The 22,304-nt window shown below is 41.5% G+C and overlaps 1 protein-coding gene across 1 annotated transcript in view; it reads right to left on the bottom strand.

Moving 5' to 3' along the window:
* Positions 1–22,304, bottom strand: part of LOC142072183 (guanine nucleotide-binding protein G(q) subunit alpha) — a 243,977-nt gene that overhangs the window by 148,448 nt on the left and 73,225 nt on the right. Inside the window, exon 2 of the mRNA XM_075128705.1 lies at positions 18,268–18,452. Within this exon, the coding sequence (XP_074984806.1) occupies positions 18,268–18,452 (185 nt within the window). The remainder of the gene's footprint in view (positions 1–18,267; positions 18,453–22,304) is intronic.

Here is a 22,304-nt window from a genome sequence, read left to right as displayed (position 1 = left end):
AAACCATTGATCACTACCTGTTGAGCCCAACAATATAGCCAGCTTTCTATCCACCTTTATAGTCCATTCATCCAATCCATACTTAAGCATAAGCATTAAGGCACCCAAAATTACAGGGCAGGTGGTGACAGGACCCCTGAGCTCTGGGTGATCCATGAAACATCACAATGTGGCAGGTGATTGGTCAAATACCTTCTAGTCTATAAAGTACTTATCAAATTGTGTTTCTGATAGAAAAACACTGTGTGGTAAAAATGTGCATAAAATATTTGTTCATCATCAGAAGACACACTTGCAGCTTCTCTAAATGTAGCTAATCTCCATAAGTATTTCCTTTGTTCACTATTCTGTGTAATGTTACTAAAACTATTGGCTTCTAATTGTTAACCCCACATCATAGCCCTGCAGTTCTGTTTGCTGGCTCGGCTCTACAGCTACTTGAATGCAATGTTTCTTATTTTTAATACATATGGGCCTCATTCTCCTCTGCTTTGCACCTTGTATAGTCAATGTCTGTGCGAAGTGGAAGTGAAATCAGAATGGCAGCATTTTACAATCACCCTGCCATCACTTTACACAGATATAAGTGACTACCCAAGATGCAAGTCACTGGAGAGTCAGACCCATGTGATCAGTTCCAAGTTATGTGCTGCTGGGCTCAACAAATATCCTGCTGCGATCCCCATGAGGCTTCAACAACTGCCACATATATGATAGGATTGTCAGCCTGCTTCTGACTGTTATTTCCTTCCAGTTCCAGGCAGTCTTGTTTATTTACCCCATTATTCTTTCCAACAAAAGGCAGTTGCACCTGATCAATGATGCAGGATACCACAGGTGACAAATATGTTTCTTTAAATCTTCTCTCGCTGAGATAGATTCTTCTTCTGAAACTAATTTTAATTTCTTTCCTGAAAGGAAAGCAGATCATAAAATCTAATTCCCATATACTTCAGTGCAACAGTACAGGACACAAAAATTATTCTAAAAATGACTGAACTGCCACAATTTCATTCTATTTTATGTTATCAAGGCTTCTGAAGATGATGTTCATTTCAGTACAGCCAGAAGCGTATAACATCTGTTTGGGATGCAGCCACAAAAGGCTGCCTCCCCATAGTCTGTTTTACTGTATTAGATTACAGAAATTAGAAACAGAAACAGCCTACTAGATCACAGAAATGCATCTTCACGCAAATTCAGGATATAGCATTCTGATGTGGATTAGAGTGGAGACTCTTATTGCATAGCCCTGTTGCAGTTTTATTATTTGTCAGATGGGTAAAACACTACCCACATTGCTGAGTCACACAGTATCATCAAAGTGCAGTACACAGGAAGCTCTACAGGAAGACCACAAAAGATGAAGAGTGTCCAAAGAGGGACAAGCAGAAGGCTCCCAATGACATACCAGTCAGAATATACACATTGCTGGAATCAGAAAAGAAAAACTACCCAGCAAGCTAGTTACTGCTTCAGTAGATGGTTATTTACCCTTTCTAAATTTGTACATTTAAATAGGGAGAGGAGGAAACAATTTTATTTATTAATTTTTGCAAGAGGGAGTTGCTGTTTAAAATATTTTACAATGTCGTGTTTGACTGTATCCTGCTAAGGCAAGGGCAGACATGCAATGTCATAGTTTATCACACAACAGGACATGAGCTATGAAGCTCTCATCAATTGCTGTACAGTCTATGCCCTTCCCACTTGAGCGCAGTCTTATTTATGTGCGTTTCCTTGCTAAAAAGAAAGGGATTATTTTTTATGAGCCCTTTTAGAATGAATTGAATAAAAGGGTATGGGATTTTTTTGTTTTCTTATCTTTGTATTCTCGATTAGTGGCATTAGAATTAGGGACGGGTGAAGTTTAAAAAGCTCAGCGGCTCAGTTTGGATATGTGTGCCTACAAGTTCAGATTCTTCTCTGAACACTAGAGGATCTGTTAGCAAGCCATACCCAATTAAGTGTCATTACACACACTAAAAAAGAACCAACATACTCTTACACTTCCTTACAGACCAATATGCTAGCATTCTTATCACCAGATGTGTTCCTTGTGAACCACCTTTAGAGACTCCCTGATGCAATCCCTGCACACTCCATGTATTTCCCTGAGGACACCCCTTACATAATCCCATTGTAGTAAAAGGCTCCCTGGCACCTCCTGTTCATTTATCCGTTCATTTATATATTTGTGTAGATGCGCTCCCACCTGCATTCCTTAAACTCCTCCTCTGTGCACCTCTGCTGCACACCTTTGTAGAAATCTCCCATGCACTCCTTGGCTACCTTATAAGCACTACCCCATTAATATCATGTTTCCCTTTTGTCATGCCCCATGAATTCAGTAAAGACCCCACAATGTGTTTTTCCACATATCCCATGGAAACTCCTCTCCTTGAATGAATCTTTTAGTGACATCGCAGTCCAATGTTTGTGACATCTCAATTTATCACCATGGAATCAGCTGACTCCTCTACAAGGGAATCACACCACCATGATCTCTGAAAACTGCTTACCAACCAAAAGAACTGGTTAAAAACAAACAAAATCTCTCTTTTACAGTTTTTTAATTTTTCCATTCCAAAATGATTTTTGGTCATTACATTTTCATGACTTTTTTTTTTTTTTTTGAAAATTCTGTTTTTTATGTCTGTTTTTGGCCACTGAATGGCATAGAAAAAAATATATCCAGAGGTTTTTGCGCTCTCTTTTTTCTTTCAAAAGAATCTTTTCCTGTTGCTATCTGTAACTTTTCAAAGGTTGAGGTAGTTTGGTAAAGTTGCAGAGTGGCAAAAAGAAAAATGGGGGAGAAGGAAAAAACAACCACACTCCTCAGAACCCCATAAAATTCTGTAATTTGCAATTTGTAATTGCAAAACGCCCAAAGCTTTTTGCAAAAGTTTCCAGTTTTGAAAAAAGGCCCTTTTTGTTTACAAAGATCTGAATGAAACATTTTAACCAGCTCTACAAACTAAAAAGTTTATGTTAAAAAAAACAAAAACAAAACAAAAACAAAAAAACCCATCCACAGTGAAATCAGGAAACACACACACAAAAATGACATAATAGGTTTTAAAAAGAAAACCACTTGTCTGAATAGGACTGTGGTTTTGTTAGGTTAAAATTTTCACACACCCTTGTTTGTTTTTTGTTTTATTGCTGCATGTACCTTTATGAAAGAAAGAAAGAAAGAAAGAAAGAAAGAAAGAAAGAAAGAAAGAAAGAAAGAAAGAAAGGAAAAGAAAGCTGACAAAGTGGATGCTTCTGGCCTCAGAAGTTAAAAGACAGATTAAAGCAGGATGCCTTGGTTTGGACACACAAATTTTTATCAAACAACATGGAATGACCCCATTAGTACTGTAATGGGTGACAGTGAGGAAACTGCCGGGCCCTTTAACAGATATTTTTTTTAGACCCTAGAAAGGTAGACTGACACTTACTTAACATGTAAGCTAAATTCAATGGTACTTCCATACTAATGTATACTTGTCAGAGCACTTATTAAAATACCGGCACAAGCCCTGCTTCTGCACCATTATGAGTTGTTGATTCTGTCCGAGAGATTACTAAATGAACCCTGCCAGTGTAAAAGCTAATAAATGTCTATTTAGAATTCAGCAGACTTCTGTTCAAATGATCCTTGAAGGAGCCTTGCATAATTGATGCTACCGTTTCAGAGTAGCAGCCGTGTTAGTCTGTATTCGCAAAAAGAAAAGAGTACTTGTGGCACCTTAGAGACTAACCAATTTATTTGAGCATAAGCTTTCGTGAGCTACAGCTCACTTCATCGGATGCTACTGTATTTCTCCAACTGCAGGCACCTAGCTAAGTAGCACTAGCAGCGTATGATAAATCAAACCACTGGACCACCTCAAAATAGTGATATGTGAATAAACACACGTAAGATCAGCATACAAGAAAATCATATTTGCTCTGAACCTCTTCTTTATGAGAGGAGTTGCCACTGTAACCTATTTTCCCCCCCTGCTTTACAAATGGTAGAGCTAGGAAACACAAGTCTTCAGCTAGTGCGATGTCCTTCCAAGGTCAAGATGGCACCATCTCTCAGAGCAGCATGGTGAAATCATGCTTTTAAGAAAGGAATAAATCTAACAAAGGGAACAAAATATAAAAACCATTGGAGCCTATTCTGATCCCAAAGTGCATGCCTTATTTGCTTAAATATGGTGATGCACAAACATCAAAGCAGCCGTAAAGCAATGTTGCTGGTACCTCGTCCCAGTGTAGGGCAATCCTCTAGTGGTGTACAGCTAGTTGCCATACCATACCACCTCCCAGTGTTGGCATATGGGCTGTGTTTGGAGGCGGGGGGTGCGTGGGGCGGGGGAAGCAGATGTGGCCATGGCTTCCTTTTACTCCAGTGATCCACAGCTAATGTATTAGTCCCTTGGGACCACGGGAAGCCAGCAGTCTACTTGCACTACTGCTGAGTGCCAAGTCAAGAACTCCTCAGCTACAGTTGAGGGTCTGGGACTCTGTATTTATAATGCACACAGAGACACACTACATATAGTGCATGTTAGGGAGACACTAGTTAGAGCACTTACCACAGAAATTCAGCCTTTGTTCTGTATACAGAATATCATCCATAAATTTAAAACACTGATTATTTGGGCACAGAATGAATCTTCTTAAGAATTTGCAAATAAGGCCCCAGTCCTGCAAATACTTATGCATGTGCTTTACTTTTATGAAGTCTGTTAATTAGTTTACAAGGTTTATATAGCATTAAACAATCTGCAAAAACAGTCTTATGGTCTCATATACTTCTCTGCCAGCAGCGTTATGCCTTAGTTATCCTTTGAGAAATCTCTCTTTCATAATCAACACACTGGGCCTTAATCTCTCATGCCTCTCATCTAAGTAGACATTTACACCTGTGCACAGTGAATGCAGAGTGTAAAATGGATGTAAAATGCTAATATCATGAGGCCCTAATCCTCAAACACACGTCCTAGGCACATGGCTAGTGTAAAGTCTAGGTGTTCACCAGCTTGGGACCCAATCTGGTAGAGTTATTCATGCTGAAAAGGGATAATAACTATAGATCTTACAGTGAAGTAATTAAGTGCACATACCCATCATTCAGTACATTCCAGTGTGCATATTAAACACACACACAAAATTCAAACTAACTTGAGAAAGTAACTTCAGTAACTTTTTTTAAAAAATCTCAGTTGCTCAGGGTTAACCATTTTTCTCACCCAAAGTGGAGTTCTATAAGAGGAAGTTTTCTTCATTTCAGAGCCGTTATAACTTTTACCACGTAGGAAGTGAATAAAGAAATGGGCAAACAAAAACCTCCAAACAAATGCTGTACATTCCAGTAAATCTTATTTTAATTTATCACTAGTCCTGTATGATAGTAGAAATAAAGTATTCTAATGTCTACCAAACTTGCACAATTGTTACATAGAACTGGATACAATGTATCTGAAACCCTTTTAGAAAGATCTAATTTCAAGAAAAACAAAATCAAGAAAATATTTATTTGGATCCAAAGTTATTTTCAAAATTAACTGTGGGACAATTAAGACTCAAATAGTGTTAATTAATAAAATAATAGAGTGGTATTATTGCTAATCAGTGTGTCCATTTTGGGGCACACAAAGCAATACTTTTCAGAAAGCAATACTTCAGTATTAGATGTAAAGTACAAAACCTCATTTCTCAGGTAAAAAACCCCAAGCCCACATTTCATACAGTAGATGGCCTGATTACCCTTCCCATTTTGTCCATCCCTCTATCAGATAGAGCGCCTGCATGAATGTGTGATTATGTGAGCAGACATATACAATGATTATTTAAGCAGAATTATGTGTCACACACATTAGAATTGAGATTTAGACAAGAGCAGAGTTAGTTACTGAGGAAACTAAGGATTTTGGAATTATGTTTTCTCACAACAGGACAGATCATATGAAATGTACAGAGATCGCCAAGCAAGCAGCCACCAGCTCCTGCTTTCTAGCAGATGAAATAAAATATGGCACAGGAAAGATAGAAAACAGACATCACTCTCCAGCCAGCTGTGTCCTTCTGTACATACTAATTTCCTCTTGCCTAAGTATAGTCCTTTATTTAAAAATTATAATATTTAAAGTGAACAAGAGATTATTTTAAAATGCTAAATAAAAAAGGAAGAAGAAAACATTTTATTGCACAACAAAATGAGTTGCTAACATTCAGCATTTAAAATTATGACTAAGATTTCTTTCTGCAATACACTATATTATGGCTAGGGCCCTACCAAATTCACGGTCCATTTTGGTCAATTTCACAGTCATAGGATTTTAAAAATCATAAATGTAATGATTTCAGCTATTTAAATCTGAAATTTCATGGTGTTGTAATTATAGGGGCCCTGACCCCAAAAAAGGAGTTGTGAGGGGGTTGCACGGTTATTGTAGGGGGGGTTGCAGTACTTCTCCCCATACTTCTGCGCTGTTGCTGGCGGCGGTGCTGCCTTCACACCTGGGCACCCGGCTAACAGCCGCTGCTCTCTCGCCGCCCAGCTCTCAAGGCAGCACAGAAGTAAGAGTGGCACTACCATGATGCCCCTAAAATAACCTTGTAACCTCCTGCAACTCCCTTTTGAGTCAGGATCCCCAAATTGAGAAATGCTTGTCTCCCACGTGAAAGGAGTACAGTATAGGGTAATATCACACAAAAGTCCAGATTTCACGGTCCGTGATGTGTTTTTCATGGTTGTAAATTTGGTAGGGCCCTAATTATGGCATATGTATTTCATAATTAAGACCCTGATCCTATCAAGATTTATAAACAAGCTTAACTTTAAGCACAGAAGTAATTCTGTTACATTTAGGGGCGCTACCTAAATGCTCAGCATGCACTTAATTCTTTGCAGAATTGGGGCCTAAAATGGTCTCTCTGTTTTAGTAGTTGGGATTTCACCAGGAAGGGGAAAATGTTTTTTTGTTTGTAAGTTAGTTTGTAATAAAAGAAAATATTCTCCTGGTGGCTGCTTACAATGTGCAAATTAGTGGTGTGTAAGCCAAGGTACTGTTAAAACACATACATTCATTATTCAACTTACGGAAGGTTTTCTTTAACCCCCCCCCCCCTTTTTATTCATTTTTAAACTGACAGAAAGAGAAACACAATGCAGTATGTAAAATGAGACTCAATCAGAAGTCTTGCAGCAAATTGTACTGACATTCATAGAGCATATAGGCAAAACCCCTTGTTTGTGTATGACATTAAAAATACACAATGTGCTTAGATGACTGTATATATTATGCAAAAGCTGGCCAGAGTTTTGAGACTTGAGCAAGGTTGTCCCCCAAAAGGAGTAAAAAAGAAAGACAAAAATTTAGTGAGTACCACTGAGTTCAATAGGAGCTGTGGGTGCTCCATATCTCTGAAAATCTGCCCATGTTTATTTAGGTGCCTTTATCATCATTAGTATTATGACAGAATCTACAACTCAGATAGGGACCCCACGATACTAGACATGGTACAAGTAAGACAGAGTGGGGGAAAGGAAACATTATTGAAATTTTACAAATGGAGATGTGAGATAGAGTGAAACTAAGGCCCCGCTTAAGCAAAGCACTTAAGCACGTAATTGATTTTAAAAATAAGGCCCTGGATTCATTGTAAAGAAATAAAATTATCTTTTTAAGCGTTGTTTAGGTAGAAGTGAGAGAGAGGGAAATGGTAAGGAGTGGACAAGGACAGTGGGAGAAAGAAGAATGGAAGAAAGAGGGAAGCTCTCCCACTGAGACAAATGAAGCATAGGCAGAAGGGAAGCAATGTTAAAAGAGGAGAGTAGGAGCACAGTGTGGGGACAGTGAAGTATGGCAGCAAATGGAGCATGGAAATGAAGGAGGACTCAGGTGTGGTTAGAACTAATTAATCAGTCAATGAGCAAGTGTAAAGCCAAGTGTTCACCTTGTGAGGCTGAGGTTTCTAACAACATCACGATGCTGCTGTGGAGCGTGTCAGCTCTTAGCACTGCTCCTTGTGCTGCTGCTGGAGAAGCAAGGTGTTCTGGAGGGTTGTTGTTGGGTTTTTGGTGGGAATTTTTTGTTGTTCTTTTTTTTTTTTAAATAAAGACACCCTGAAGTTCCTCTCACTGCTGGCTCCCAAGCGGAAAGAGGGGTGAAGCAGTTACTGGGAGCCCACAGCATTCATCTTACAGCACAGTATGATTCCTGCAAATCTATCGTGGTTACAGTCCATGGTTCCTTGTCTGCACCCATGCTGTTAGGCGTGATGCTAATCTAAATCTTGTTACACAGGTTTTCATAGTGTCTGGCTCCCAGAAAATCTATTCCTTGCCAATAAATTGCATCCAGAGGTAACCAAAGTGTTGAACTACTTCATTATCTTTGTTTGTAAAACTTCTCTTTATTGGACAAATTTCTTCATTTGTGTGTGCCTTGAGGTGGATTTCTGAGACTACTAAGGAGATATGCTGAATATTAACGAATGCTGACAGTATAAAGCCTTCTTTTCTATAACCTACTTTTAAGACCCTGTCTCAGTCCCTCAGGTTTGAGGCTTTGAAGAACATCATGCAGATGACACAGTTTGGGCCTCTCCATCCGCTTTGAGAGCAACTTTACAAGCTCGTTCTAGGTCAATAGGCTGGCTGTTCTTGAATACTTCATTTAAATATCACAGGAATCTCATTTTTCTAAAAGGACAGTAGCCCCCCAGACTCTTCCCTGTCTAGAAGTCAATGAGCAATTTTAATTAAACATACTGAAACTTTATTCTTCTTTCAGAGTAACAGCCGTGTTAGTCTGTATTCGCAAAAAGAAAAGGAGTACTTGTGGCACCTTAGAGACTAACCACTTTATTTGAGCATGAGCTTTCGTGAGCTACAGCTCACTTCATCGGAAATTCTTCTTGCATGTCAGGTGAGCTGACTGAGCTAGGCCCTCCTTGTCATCAACAGTGGTTTTCGTTTGAGATGCTTGGGATTCAACAGTGTTCACCTGGATCTCCAAATCATTTACTTGAGAGGTGAGTTTATCTAATTTGGCATCCATAGCTACTACAGATCTTTTACAATTTTTATTCATTTGTTCCAAAAGATTGTGGCTAGAGTTGTCTGGCTCTGAAGCAGCAATTAGACAGCTGGATGCACAATAGCTTGGGGTGCATGCTGCAGATTCAGACTGTGCACATAGAATTTTGGCGTTAAAAAAGTTTGCCTCACCCATTTGATTTTTGATTTTGAAACATTCCTTTTACAACAGGGTAGTAAATATACAGATCGCCTTTTGTAATAGAGTCTCAGGTCATGACCTTGGATGAATGAATACAGAGATATTTGAAACCTACAGCAGAAGTTAGGAACAAGTACACACTCCTTGCTCTGCTGGCAAGGCCTGCTCTCATTTTTGTCTTTTCAGCCTCTTTGAATCAACAATTTCTTGCCGGACACTTCATTATGACAATTTGGCAAGTTAGGTTCACATGGACTTGTTACCTGTGAATGAGATTCTGTGTACACCAGCCACCAATCCAGAACTAGTCTATTGCCTCTCTTGTGCCTGTTTGTTAGGGAGAAATAGCAAATTGTCTTTTGGGAGCTGTAGTGACTTGAGTCTTTTGTTTAGTAGTTCCCCAAGCAAGTGCTTCCATGATGGTGGGAGAGAAAAATAAAAAATCCATATTGATATGCTCACTCCTACCCCCTCTGTCCCTTTACCACTGGTTACATGTAGGAAATACACAACAGGAGGGAGGGCTCAGGACTAGTATCTCTGAAGCAATGGCTTCCAATCCACTATTAAGAACACAGACTCTGAGAAGAAGTTATAGGTGAGAATCCTGGCTAATAATGCTACGCTGAACTTTGTAGCTGACCGCACCCTTGACAGGAGCCTAGACACACATGGCCAGATTTCTGAAAGACAGGCCTACGTTCTGAATGTAAAAAATGAGAGTGAACTTGGGGATGTCTCTAGCTGCATATGCAATGATTACTGTTGTAGCTCACCCCGTGGATTTTCAGGCACACATTGCCATTTAGATTCCTGATGAGCCATGTATGGATGCAAAACCTTGTTTCTGTATGGAATCCTGGTAATTGCCTATGCATTTCTGCATATGAAATTTAGGCTTATCTTTAATTTATAAAATGAGCTTAATTGCACGTGCATCTTGACTTGTTATAAAGTTTAAAAAACCACCACAATTACTTCAACTTTTAGTTTCAAGATATAAAGGAAAAACAATGAACTTTCTCCAAAAACAAACTAAATGCCAACCCACAAATCACCACTCCCCATGTCATGCAATATCCTGAGTGAAGAAACAAGCCGCACCCAATACCCTAAACCTCAAAAGAACTCAAATTCTGTCAGACTAGCAGGGGGAAAGAATTCTGGTGTCAAGGCCTTGCATGACAGAATCTCCTACCACAAGCTCTAAGACATTTCATTCTAGATACCTAGCTTGAGGCTCTCAGCTGACTTCCACCACCATGGCAATGAGTCTTACAAACAGCCAAGATCAGAATCACCTTTGTTAATTGCACAGTTAAGTCTATGCAGTCTATTAGGAAGTCTATGCAGTTCCTGAAGAAATTACCTAATATGTATTTTGTGGCTAACCCTGCTTAGTAGGCAGGCAGTCATGTTCTACATTAGCGGCCTCTTCCAAGTGGCTCACATAGAACATATTACAGTTATCCAGTCTAGAAGTCACAGAGGCCTAGATTATCATAACGGTCCCAACTGCCTATTTAGGTAGACACTGCAGAGGTGGGAAGGGAAGGCCAGCTTTTTTTCCCCACTGGCATCAACTGATATTGCAGGAGCAGTCAGAAGTCCAAAACATCCCCAGATTTTGAGCCTCCTGAACAATGGATGGAGAAACCCTTGAGACAGAAAATACCCCTGCTATGCCCTCTAGATCCAACCCACAGTCTGTAGCATATAATGAACAAGGGCCAGCTATTCTCATGTCTTTAAGCACAATCAGAGTTACTGGGAATTGGAAGCTGTGCAGTTTTATTTCAAAACAGAAGGGGCAAAACAAGTGGTGAGCTAAAAATAGGCTGTTACTCAAACTTGAAGAAAATCTCTAGAGATAGGATTTCCTGATACGAGATTCAAGTTAATAGGAAGTGCCCTTCCTGTGTTTTTTAGGATGCAAGGGTAATGAGTTTATTTTCAGCAGACTTGAAGTGGAGTCTGATCTGAGTTCATTGTTTTAAAGTGACCTTTTCTACAAAATGTAAATTTGGTAGATCATGTCCCTCAATAGTTAGGCATGATTTTGAAACAACTGTAGTGTCACTTATATTTTTATATGAAAGGAGTCCCTAAGGAAATTGTGCATTGTCCTATAAATTTAGGATCCGATCCATATATTCTTACTCCTGCTGGGTTGTGGCTTACTTCACACGTAGCCCCATCAAAGTCAATGGAACCATTTGTGTCGATTTCGGGAGAGTAAGGGTATCAGAATCTGGCCCTTAAAAGTACCTAGGATTTTACATAAGAGTAAGTACAATAATCATTAACACCACACAGGCTCTGATGTGCCTTTCATTAAACTCACCTAAGATAACATATTCAGCCAATTAGAACTCATACAAGAAAACAACAACTAGTTTAGGTAGAGAGTTTCCAAATTCTGATTAAAAATGGTTTGGTCTTGTCTACACTAGCAAGCCACAGCAGACTCAATACCCCCTATTGCTGAAGTCGATGGTATTTTGGATGCTGTATTTGCAGTTCACCTTTAATAATTAAACCTCATATATTTCAAACACAGTGGGTGTCCACCTTAACACCAGTTTATTAAATCCTGATGTTTCTGGTTAATGGAGGGTTAGTCTGTGGATTTCCTTGCTCTTTGACGTTTTGGGTATTTAAACAACAAATACGAAAGAAAAAGAATATCTGAGTGACTGGCAAGAGTTAATCTCATTTTTGTACAGCACGATTAAATAAACAGAGTAATTGACTTCACAAGAAGAAACATACACTTCAGAGAAAAAATAATTGAATCATTAGGACCATATCTAGCCACCATTGCAAGAAAGAAACTCTCACTGAAAGGTGAGAGACTTTGATAACAAAACCCCTGGGAGATTATGGATATTACAAATAATCTCTTTTGATTCTTTGCTGTAGCAGCAAAACACTAAGGTTTTTGAACATTCCCAGCAGCTACAAAGAGATGCTATTAGATCAAATTCAAGAGTTTTTTGTTTTGTTTTTAAGAAAAAATTGCTCAAACCTGTATTTATGCCTTAAAATAATACTTTTTCATTAAAATACTTTAAAAATCTATTCAAAGGTAAGCAAATATTATCTCACTTTTATTCTCCTTATCGGAAAAAAAACCTCTTCTCTGCTTAAGAGACTTGCTCAATGTTAAATAGTGAGCCAGTAGCAAAACCAGGATTAGAATCCAGGAGGCAAATTCTCAAATACAGGTAACTTCCAGGGGAGTCAGCGGGAGTTGCATTTGACCCCTAGCTTCTATGTTCCTGTCCTGTTCTCCAACCACATGTTCTGATGAATATTGGGAGTTTTACTGCCTTTCATTGAAGTATTTAAAAATTTTAAAATATCTTTTTCTTTTTAAAAATAAATTAAAAAATGGTCAGAAAGAACTCAGGTTTAGCTATATAAAACCTGACAAATGCTTACATAGATTTTCCCTTTTCATATAAAGCACAAATGTTGTGAATTTCAGTGATGTCATCAGCCTCAATTTAATTTGTTTGCTTGTCAGTTTGTGTCAAGAAGTATGACTTAATAGCAATGACATACACATGCACTCACTCCCAATTTGATATTAGTTTGAGTTTCCAAAATATATAGCATTGAAACAACATTTTAAAGTAACATATGCAAACAAGTTTAGCTTGTATAACAATTTAGCCCTACTTATAGATAAAGCCCTATTTTATCAATATTTTAAATATTATGGAGCAGATCTCCAGGTCTGGCTGAGCCATGCTCTGCATGGAACCAAGGGTGGGAGAATGGGAAGGAAGATGGTTCCAAGAATCTCAGGCCTGGTCTACACTTCGAGTTTATGTCGGATTTAGCAGCGTTAAATCCAAATTAACCCTGCACCCGTCCACACAACGAAGCCATTTTTTCAACATAAAGGGCTCTTAAAACCGATTTCTGTACTCCTCCCCGACGAGGGGATTAGCGCTGAAATCGACATCGCCGTTTCGAATTAGGGTTAGTGTGGACACAATACGAAGGTATTGGCCTCCGGGAGCTATCCCACAGTGCACCATTGTGACCACTCTGGACAGCACTCTGAATTCGGATGCACTGGCCAGGTGTACAGAAAAAAGCCCCGGGAACTTTTGAATCTCATTTCCTGTTTGGCCAGGCAAGCTCATCTGCACAGGTGACCATGCAGTACCAGAGTTGAAAAAGAGCTCCAGCATGGACTGAATGGGAGGTACTGGATCTGATCGCTGTATGGGGAGAGGAATCCGTGCTATCAGAACTACGTTCCAAAAGATGAAATGCCAAAACATCTCAAAAAATCTCAGAGGCCATTAGGGACAGAGGCTACATCAGGGACGCAACACAGTGCCACGTGAAACTTAAGGAGCTGAGACAAGCATACCAGAAAACCAAAAAATCAAACGGACACTCCGGGACAGAGCCCCAGACATGCCGCTTCTATGCTGAGCTGTATGCAATTCTAGGGGTGGCTGCCACCACTAACCCACCCCTGTCTGTGGACTCTGATGATGGGGTACTCTCCGCCATGGCTGAGAATTTTGCAGATGGGGAAGATGAGGAGGAGGAGGACGAGCTTGGGGAGAGCACACAGCACACCGTTCTCCCTGACAGCCAGGATCTTTTTATCACCCTGACTGAAATACCCTCCCAACCCAACGAAGCCAGAGACGGGACCTCTGGTGAGTGTACCTTTTAAAATAAAATACATGTTATAAAAGCAAGGGTTTTTTAATGATTAAGTAGCCCTGAGGATGGGGACTTGGGATGCATTCGTGGCCAGTACTGCTACTGGAAAAGTCTGTTAACGCGTCTGGGGATGGAGCGGAAATCCTCCAGGGACATCTCCATGAAGCTCTCCTGGAGGTACTCTAAAAGCCTTTGCAGAAGGTTTCTGGGGAGAGCAGCCTTATTACGTCCTCCATGGTAGGACACTTTACCACGCCATGCTAGTAGCACGTAATCTGGTATCATTGCATGACAAAGCCTGGCAGTGTATGGTCCTGGTGTTTGCTGGCATTCAAGCAACATCCATTCTTTATCTCTCTGTTTTATCCTCAGGAGACTGATATCATTCATGGTAACCTGGTTGAAATACGGGAATTTGATTAAGGGGACATTCAGAGGTGCCCGTTCCTACTTGGCTGTTTGCCTTTGGCTGAAAAGAAATCCTCCCCGCAGTTAGCCACGCGGTGGGAGAGGGAGGCCATTGGCGATGAGCTGTTCGCGTTTGGCTAGCAGGGATCTTCCCTGATACCAGCCAGGCGGTGGGGGGAGGGAAAAAGCGATCATCCCAGAGAATTGGATGGGGGGAGGGGGTTAGTTTGGTTTCTGCTGCTGCACGTTAACAGGAAAACTGCAGCACTAAATAGCCAATTCAACGGACTTTGCTTGGTATGGGAAAGGAGGGGGCTGCTCTTATGAAGGTTGCAGAAGCCGAAAGACTATGGCTTACCATGGCCGCCTGCAAGCCGAATTCTGTTGCCTGGCCCTGCGTGTGTGATCTCTAACACCAAAGCCGTAGGCACTCAATATAAGATGCAAAATGTGACCTTGTACCAAAATCACATGTGCTACGTAATATGAATAGTGTTGTTCACTGTGAAAGAGTATAGCCATTGTTCTGTAAAATGTATCTTCTAAAATACTTCACTCCCTTCTTTTCCTCCAGCAGCTGCAAATGTTTCAAGCCTCCCTCCTCCGTCCCAAAGGCTATCTCAGATAAGGCGGCGAAAAAAACGCACGCGCAATGAAATGTTCTCTGAGCTCATGCAGTCGTCCAGCACTAACAGAGCTGTGTGGAGGGTCACAATAGCAGAGTACAGGACGGTGGCCAATGAACGTGAGGAGAGGTGGTGGCAGGAAGATCAGAGGAGGCATGAGGAAACGCTGGGACTACTGCGGGATCAAACAGACATGCTCCAGCATCTGGTGAAGGTTCATGAACGGCAGCAGACTGCTGCTGTAGCCCCTCCCTCCTCCCCAAGTTCCATAGCCTCCTCACCCAGATGCCCAAGAACGCGGCGGGGGGGGAGGCTCCGGGCACCCAACCACTCCACCCCAGTGGACAGCCCAAGCAACAGAAGGCTGGCATTCAACAAGTTTTAAAGTGGCCTTTTCCTTCCCTCCTACCCTCCTCCCACACCCCACCTGGGCTACCCTGTGAGTTATCTCCCTATTTTTATAATCAATTAAGAAAAAATACATGTTTTTTAAATGATAGTGACTTTATTTCCTTTGCAAGCAAGCGGTGATCGAAGCTGGGAGGGGGGCGGGTGGCTTACAGGGAATTAGAGTCAACCAAGGGGGCAGGTTTTCATCGAGGAGAAACAAACAGAAGTGTCACACAGTACCCTGGCCAGTCATGAAACTGGTTTTCAAAGCTTCTCTGATGCGCACCACTTCCTGCTGTGCTCTTCTAACTGCCCTGGTGTCTGGCTGCGTGTATTCAGCGGCCAGGCGATTTGCATCAACCTCCCACCTTGCCATAAACATCTCCCCCTTACTCTCACAGAGATTGTGGAGCACACAACAAGCACCAATAACAATGGGAATATTGGTTTCGCTGAGGTCGGACCGAGTCAGTAAACTGCGCCAGCGACCTTTTAAACGTCCAAATGCACACACTACCACCATTCTGCACTTGCTCAGCCTATAGTTGAACAGCTCTTGACTACTGTCCAGGGTGCCTGTGTACAGCTTCATGAGCCAGGGCATTAAGGGGTAGGCTGGGTCCCCAAGGATAACTATAGGCATTTCAACATCCTCAACAGTTATTTTCTGGTCTGGAAAGTAAATCCCTTCCTGCAGCCGTTTAAACAGACCAGAGTTCCTGAAGACACGAGCGTCATGAACCTTTCCCGGCCATCCCAAGTTGATGTTGGTAAAACGTCCCTTGTGATCCACCAGTGCTTGCAGCACCATTGCAAAGTACCCCTTGTGGTTTATGTACTGGCTGCCCTGGTGGTCCGGTCCCAAGATAGGGATATGCATTCCATCTATAGCGCCACCACAGTTAGGGAATCCCATTGCAGCAAAGCCATCTAGTATGACCTGAAAATTTCCCAGAGTCACTACCTTTGATAGCAGCAGCTCAATGATTGCGTTGGCTACTTGCATCACAGCAACCCCCAAAGTAGATTTGCCCACTCCAAATTGATTACCGACAGGTAGCTGTCTGGCGTTGCAAGCTTCCACAGGGCTATTGCCACTCGATGAGAGGGCTGCTCTCATCTTGGTATTCTTGCGCTTCAGGGCAGGGGAAAGCAAGTCACAAAGTTCCATGAAAGTGCCCTGACACATGCAAAACGTTCGGAGCCACTGGGACTCATTCCAGACCTGCAACACTATGCAGTCCCACCACTCTGTGCTTGTTTCCCGGGCCCAGAATCGGCGTTCCACAGCATGAGCCTGCCCCATTAACACCATGATCTCCAAATTGTGGGGGAACACAGTTTTAGAGAAAAGTGTGTTCATGTCCTCATCACCGCGCTGCCATCGCCTCCTCGCCTGGTTTTTCAGGTGCTGGTTCTGCATAAACTGCACGATAATGCACGAGCTGTTTACGATCGTCATAACTGCTGTTGTGACCTGAACGGGCTCCATGATTGCTGTGCTATGGTGTCTGCTCCTGCTCGGGCAATCCAGGGAAAAGGGCGCGAAACGATTGTTTGCCATTGCTCTGGTGGAGGGAGGGGCGACTGACAACATGGCTTTCAAGGTTGGCTTAAAGGGAATTAAAATCAACAAAGGCGGTGGCTTTGCAAGAAACAGAATGGCCCCCTCAAGGACAGAACTCAAAACCTCAAGGATAGAACTCAAAACTGGGTTTAGCAGGCCGTTGATTTCAAAGAGGGAGGGAGGAGAACATGAATACAAAACAAATCTGGTCTATTTCTTGTTTTGAGCCACTTCATCTATCTTTATACATCTTGCTGGCAGCAGACTGTGCAGTACGACCGCTAGCCATCGTAATGTCCTGGGTGCTCGGCAGAAGACGGTGCAGTATGACTGCTGGCCATCGTCTTCTTCTGGCTGCAGATTAAAAGACAGTGTACTGCCGGTAGGACTGAATCGCCATGAGATGAAACTTAAAAGGGAAATGACCTGGCTGAGTCACTCCCATGTTTGCCCAGGCGCCCCTGACCTCATCGAGGTCGGCTAAAAGAGCACCCTGGACTACGTCGACAATGGCTACCGGTCATACCCCACTGTCTGCTGCCAAAAGACAATAAACTGCTGCTGTGTAGCAATGCAGTACCGCATCTGCCAGCACCCGGAGACATACGGTGATGGTTAGCTGAGCAGGCTCCATGCTTGCCGTGGTATGGTGTCTGCACAGCTAACTCAAGAAAAAAGGCGCAAAACGATTGTCTGCCCTTGCTTTCATGGAGGGAGGGAGAGAAGGGGGGCCTGACGATATGTACCCAGAACCACCCGCAACAATGTTTTAGACCCATCAGGCACTGGGATTTCTACCCAGAATTCAAATGGGTGGCAGAAACTGCGGGATAGCTACCCACGGTGCAACGCTCCGGAAGTCGATGGTTGCCTCGGTACTGTGGACACACTCCACCGACTACATGCACTTAAAGCATTTGTGTGGGGACACACACAATCAACTGTATAAAAACGGTTTCTACAAAACCGACTTCTATAAATTCAACCTAATTTCGTAGTGTAGACAAGGCCTCAGAGCATGACAATCAAACTCCACTCTGCTCCTGACAATGCCCCCAGCCAGCCCAAAAACACTCCCTATATCAGGTGACTCCCTGGATGTCTTGTTAAGGATAGCTCTGCCCTGTTTGTGCAGCCAGAGCAGTGCAAAGGGAAGAGAGCCAGGAGTCAGGATGTGGTTCTATGCATCAACCTTCCATACAATCTGCTGTCTGCAAGATGTTTCATCTAAACGTTAAGTACAGCATAACTTAAATGCCATGAAGCAACTGTATGAATTTTAAAGCCTTTCCATAAATTCCCTAGTATATAAAAGTGGAAAGCATTCAGCTGCGTATTTAAACAGAAATCTCACCTTATTGTGTTCATACTTGTATGGGATTTTGAGTGTATCCATAGCTCTGATCATAGCTTGCATTGCTGTAAATATATTCTGATACACGAGTTTTGTGAAACCCCTTTTGTCTTCGTCAGAGTATCCTGATCCATGGATGATTCTCATCTGTTTGATGAATGTGCTTTTGCCACTTTCTCCCGTACCTGCAAGACATCCAATAAGGACACATCGTCAAACCAAAATATTCACAGAACACAAACATGAAATTGTTGCATGAATTAAGCAACTTATTCTGTACAGAGCTGAGCAACCTGTCAGCACTCAACCACTAATAAATAACAATCACTCTTAATTACAGACAACACTAACAAAGGCCAATACTATATCCAAACAGTGAAGGCATCCAGTCACAACTAAAGTAATGCTTAATTAATAAAAAGTTGCCTTTTTACGACCAAAATATGTAAGAGTATAATGTGAGAAGGATTCCAAATGTTACCAACTAAAACATGTATACACCCAAACCTCTAGAACATCAACTGCTGGCCCTCTCTGTCAAGGTGGAATGAATAGAGTCATTAAGGAACTGGCTAAAACCAACCCAAATCAACAAGGCGACCAGAGAGACGATGCTCCAATGACTCATAGACTGACACTGTCAGTAGAGAAGCTTAGCAGAGACCCCAACTCGAGAACAAAGGACTGGAAAATATGAGATGAGGGATACATTGGCTCTGGAAGAAGCTTGAGAGCTCTCTCACCTGGGAGCCCAACTAAAGAAGGAAGAAGTCAGAGAGAAAGAGAGAAGCAGAGATCCTGGAAACGGAGTTCACTACAGCTTGGCTTGGTGGATTGCTCTGGGCTGACCAGAATGGACTGTCTTTAACCTTCATTTCTCTATGAAAACGTAAGGCCTTTCAATGCTGTGTCCCAGTTGACTAATAAACCCTACCATTTGGAAAACATTGGCTAAGTGTCACTGTAAATGCTTGGGGTGGTGCATTTACCTCAGAAAGTGTACTAGTCTCTAACCAGGAGAGTATCTTAGTTGGCCTTGCTGAACAGCACTCCCAGAGTGCAGCAGGAGCGCTGAAGCCCAGAGGTTCAGTTTCACAGAGGTGGTGAGGCCGCATGGCCTACACTGAAGGAAGAGTGAGTTCCCTTAGGGTCTGGCACATCAAAGGGGTTTCTCCAAGAGACTGTTCCAAAACTGGGGGTGTAGCACCAATCCTGTGGATCCATGACAAATCTACCAATGACCTTTTGAGCATGTATTTATAGTTATTTATCATATGTAAACTGTACTGGAAGGACAGGGTGATTTCAAATGGAAAAGACTCAAGCTATTACAGTGATGGGGAGCAGTACAGATGGATACCTTCTCCGCAAAGAAAAATAAATAAATTTGAAGACACATTAACAATTAGGGCTCTGCAAAACTTTACATTTGATCCTAATTTGTTAACAAGCATTCATTCATTCACTTGAATTTATTTTGAATTTGTTCCATAAATGTTAGCCAGAGCTAGTGAGAACAAAAAATTGTTTTAGCTGGATGTCCGACTAAATTTTGAGTACTGGTGCATTTCAAGTTTGAGCTGTATTTGCTGGGAAAGGTCACATGATATTTTTCTTTGTCTGTGATTGGCTGAGCACATCAGGAGGGTCAACAGAAGCTATTTTACTTGTTTTCTCAGAAGGAGGGTCTGTATTTTAGAACAAACAAAAAATTAAAACATTTTATCCTCACCTTTAACTCTGGCAGATGTGGCCCAGGCAAGCATGTTAATATTCTTATTATTCCAACAGTTAAAAGAGACAAATTGTTTTATTATTTACACTTATTAATGCAGAGGTGAATCCATAAAGCTTTCTATACAAGTGTGTTTTTAAAAGTGCACTGACTTTTCCATGGTGCTCATTACTGTGGTATCCAAGCACTTCACAAACATTAATTAAATTACTCTCACAACACTTCTCTGGGGAAGGGAAGTATAATTATCCCTATTTTACAGATAGGGAAACAGAGCCCAGGAGAAATTAAATGACTTCCCCAAGGTCATACAGGAAACCTCTTGCAGAACAGAGAATAGAACCTCATTAGTATTACTCATAAGGCCACAATTCCTTGCACTGAGAACAATAAAAAGAATTCCCCATTCAATTCTTTCCCACTAAAACAGCAAATTTGACTTAATGGAATACTCTCTCCCCCTCCTTCCAGAGAGACACAGAGTTGTGGGTATCATACCACTAGGCTCCTCCTCTTCCACATTGCTACTCTCATCTATTCTGCAGTCTGTCCCCACTTAACTTCATTACTGGTGTCCTCACTCATTCTCCTCTTTTCTATATTTACTTTTATCTATTTCAATTTGTAATAATACATTAAATCAAAACATTCTTACTCAAGCACAATATTTTGAAAACAAAAAGTTTTACTAAGTGGCACAATGCCTAACTTTCCCCACATAAAAGAACCATAAATCCCTTCAGAACAACCTCTGTGGGAATAGACAGGCCTTGCAGAGTATTAGAAAGGTCAGCAAACTCTTGGTATGTTGGACCAGTTAGGGGCAATGAGCTTCAGAGAACCCTCTCAGCCCTCTCTCATGACATTCAAAGATGGAAAGCCAGATTCTCTTGAACCCTAATCTTTTCATACATCAGAGCCTCAGATCCCATGGGAATTTGTATTGACTGTACAACACTGTCCATTTCAATCTGATAGGATGGTTCAATTAAAAGAAAATTTTTTACCCAATATATATTTGAAAGCAGCTTTAGAATATTTACTTTTAAAGTGTGTTAGCTGTCTAACAAGAGTTAAATCTGGAGATGACAGTGCACATTGACAAACTGCTCACAAAGAGATAGCAAGGAGAGAGGGGGAAAAAGACCATGAGGTTTATGAAGTGGATATGTGCACAAACACACACGTACACTGCAGTTTTCCATTACACAAATGTCTATCCATATAAACATACGGATGCAATTTTTGAACTTTTACTAGAAGGCTTACCATAGTCTACTGATTCCAGAGTAGGCATTAAACAAAATGTGTCCCACTGATAGGCCATATTTTATTCATACAGAAGATGATAGATATAATTTAAATACTTTTAGGAGTGTAAATACATCCTTGATCCCCATTACCCTTCAGTGCTCGGAGGCTACCTCACAGAGCACCCAAGCTCCTGCTGGACCAAGAAAATCAGAACTCAAATTCAGATCAGCCTACATGGTATAGCATGCACAGTTTACTGGATTCTGGGGTAAAATCTGAAACCAAGATTGGCCTTAACAATTATAGGAGCTTAAATAGCACTCTTATTTTTGGAGTTTTTGTTTTCAACTGTACAACTTTTATTAGTAGTTTTATATAATTTTTTTCAGGTGATGGCAAGATTAGGTATTAGAGAAAAGAGAAAAATGGCAGCTGATTTTCTGGGATTTTTTCCGTCTGTTGCCCCCTCCTTCCCACTTCTCTCCAAAAGGAAGAGAACAGTGAGAGTTGAGGTTACACTGTCAACATGAATTGGACTTCTACATACAGTGCTTCCATCGACGTGCACGGGCTGAAATTGTGGAAAAGCAACATCACTTGCCCCATAACCTCAGCCATGCAAAACATAATGCCATCCACAGCCTCAGAAACAACTGCAACATCATAATCAAAAAGGTTGACAAAGGAGGTGCTGTCGTCATCATGAATAGGTCGGAATATGAACAAGAGGCTGCTAGGCAGCTCTCCAACACCACATTCTACAAGCCATTACCCTATGATCCCACTGAGAGTTACCAAAAGAAACTACAGCATTTGCTCAAGAAACTCCCTGAAAAAGCACAAGAACAAATCCGTACAGACACACCCCTGGAAACCTGACCTGGGGTATTCTATCTGCTAAGCAAGATCCATAAACCTGGAAATCCTGGACACCCCATCATCTCAGGCATTGGCACCATGACAGCAGGATTGTCTGGCTATGTAGACTCCCTCCTCAGGCCCTACGCTACCAGCACTCCCAGCTATCTTCAAGACACCACTGACTTCC

This window comes from Caretta caretta, chromosome 5 (assembly GCF_965140235.1).
Source record: "Caretta caretta isolate rCarCar2 chromosome 5, rCarCar1.hap1, whole genome shotgun sequence".
Classification (NCBI taxonomy): Eukaryota; Metazoa; Chordata; order Testudines; family Cheloniidae; genus Caretta; species Caretta caretta.
This window is presented reverse-complemented; position numbering and strand designations above follow the sequence as displayed.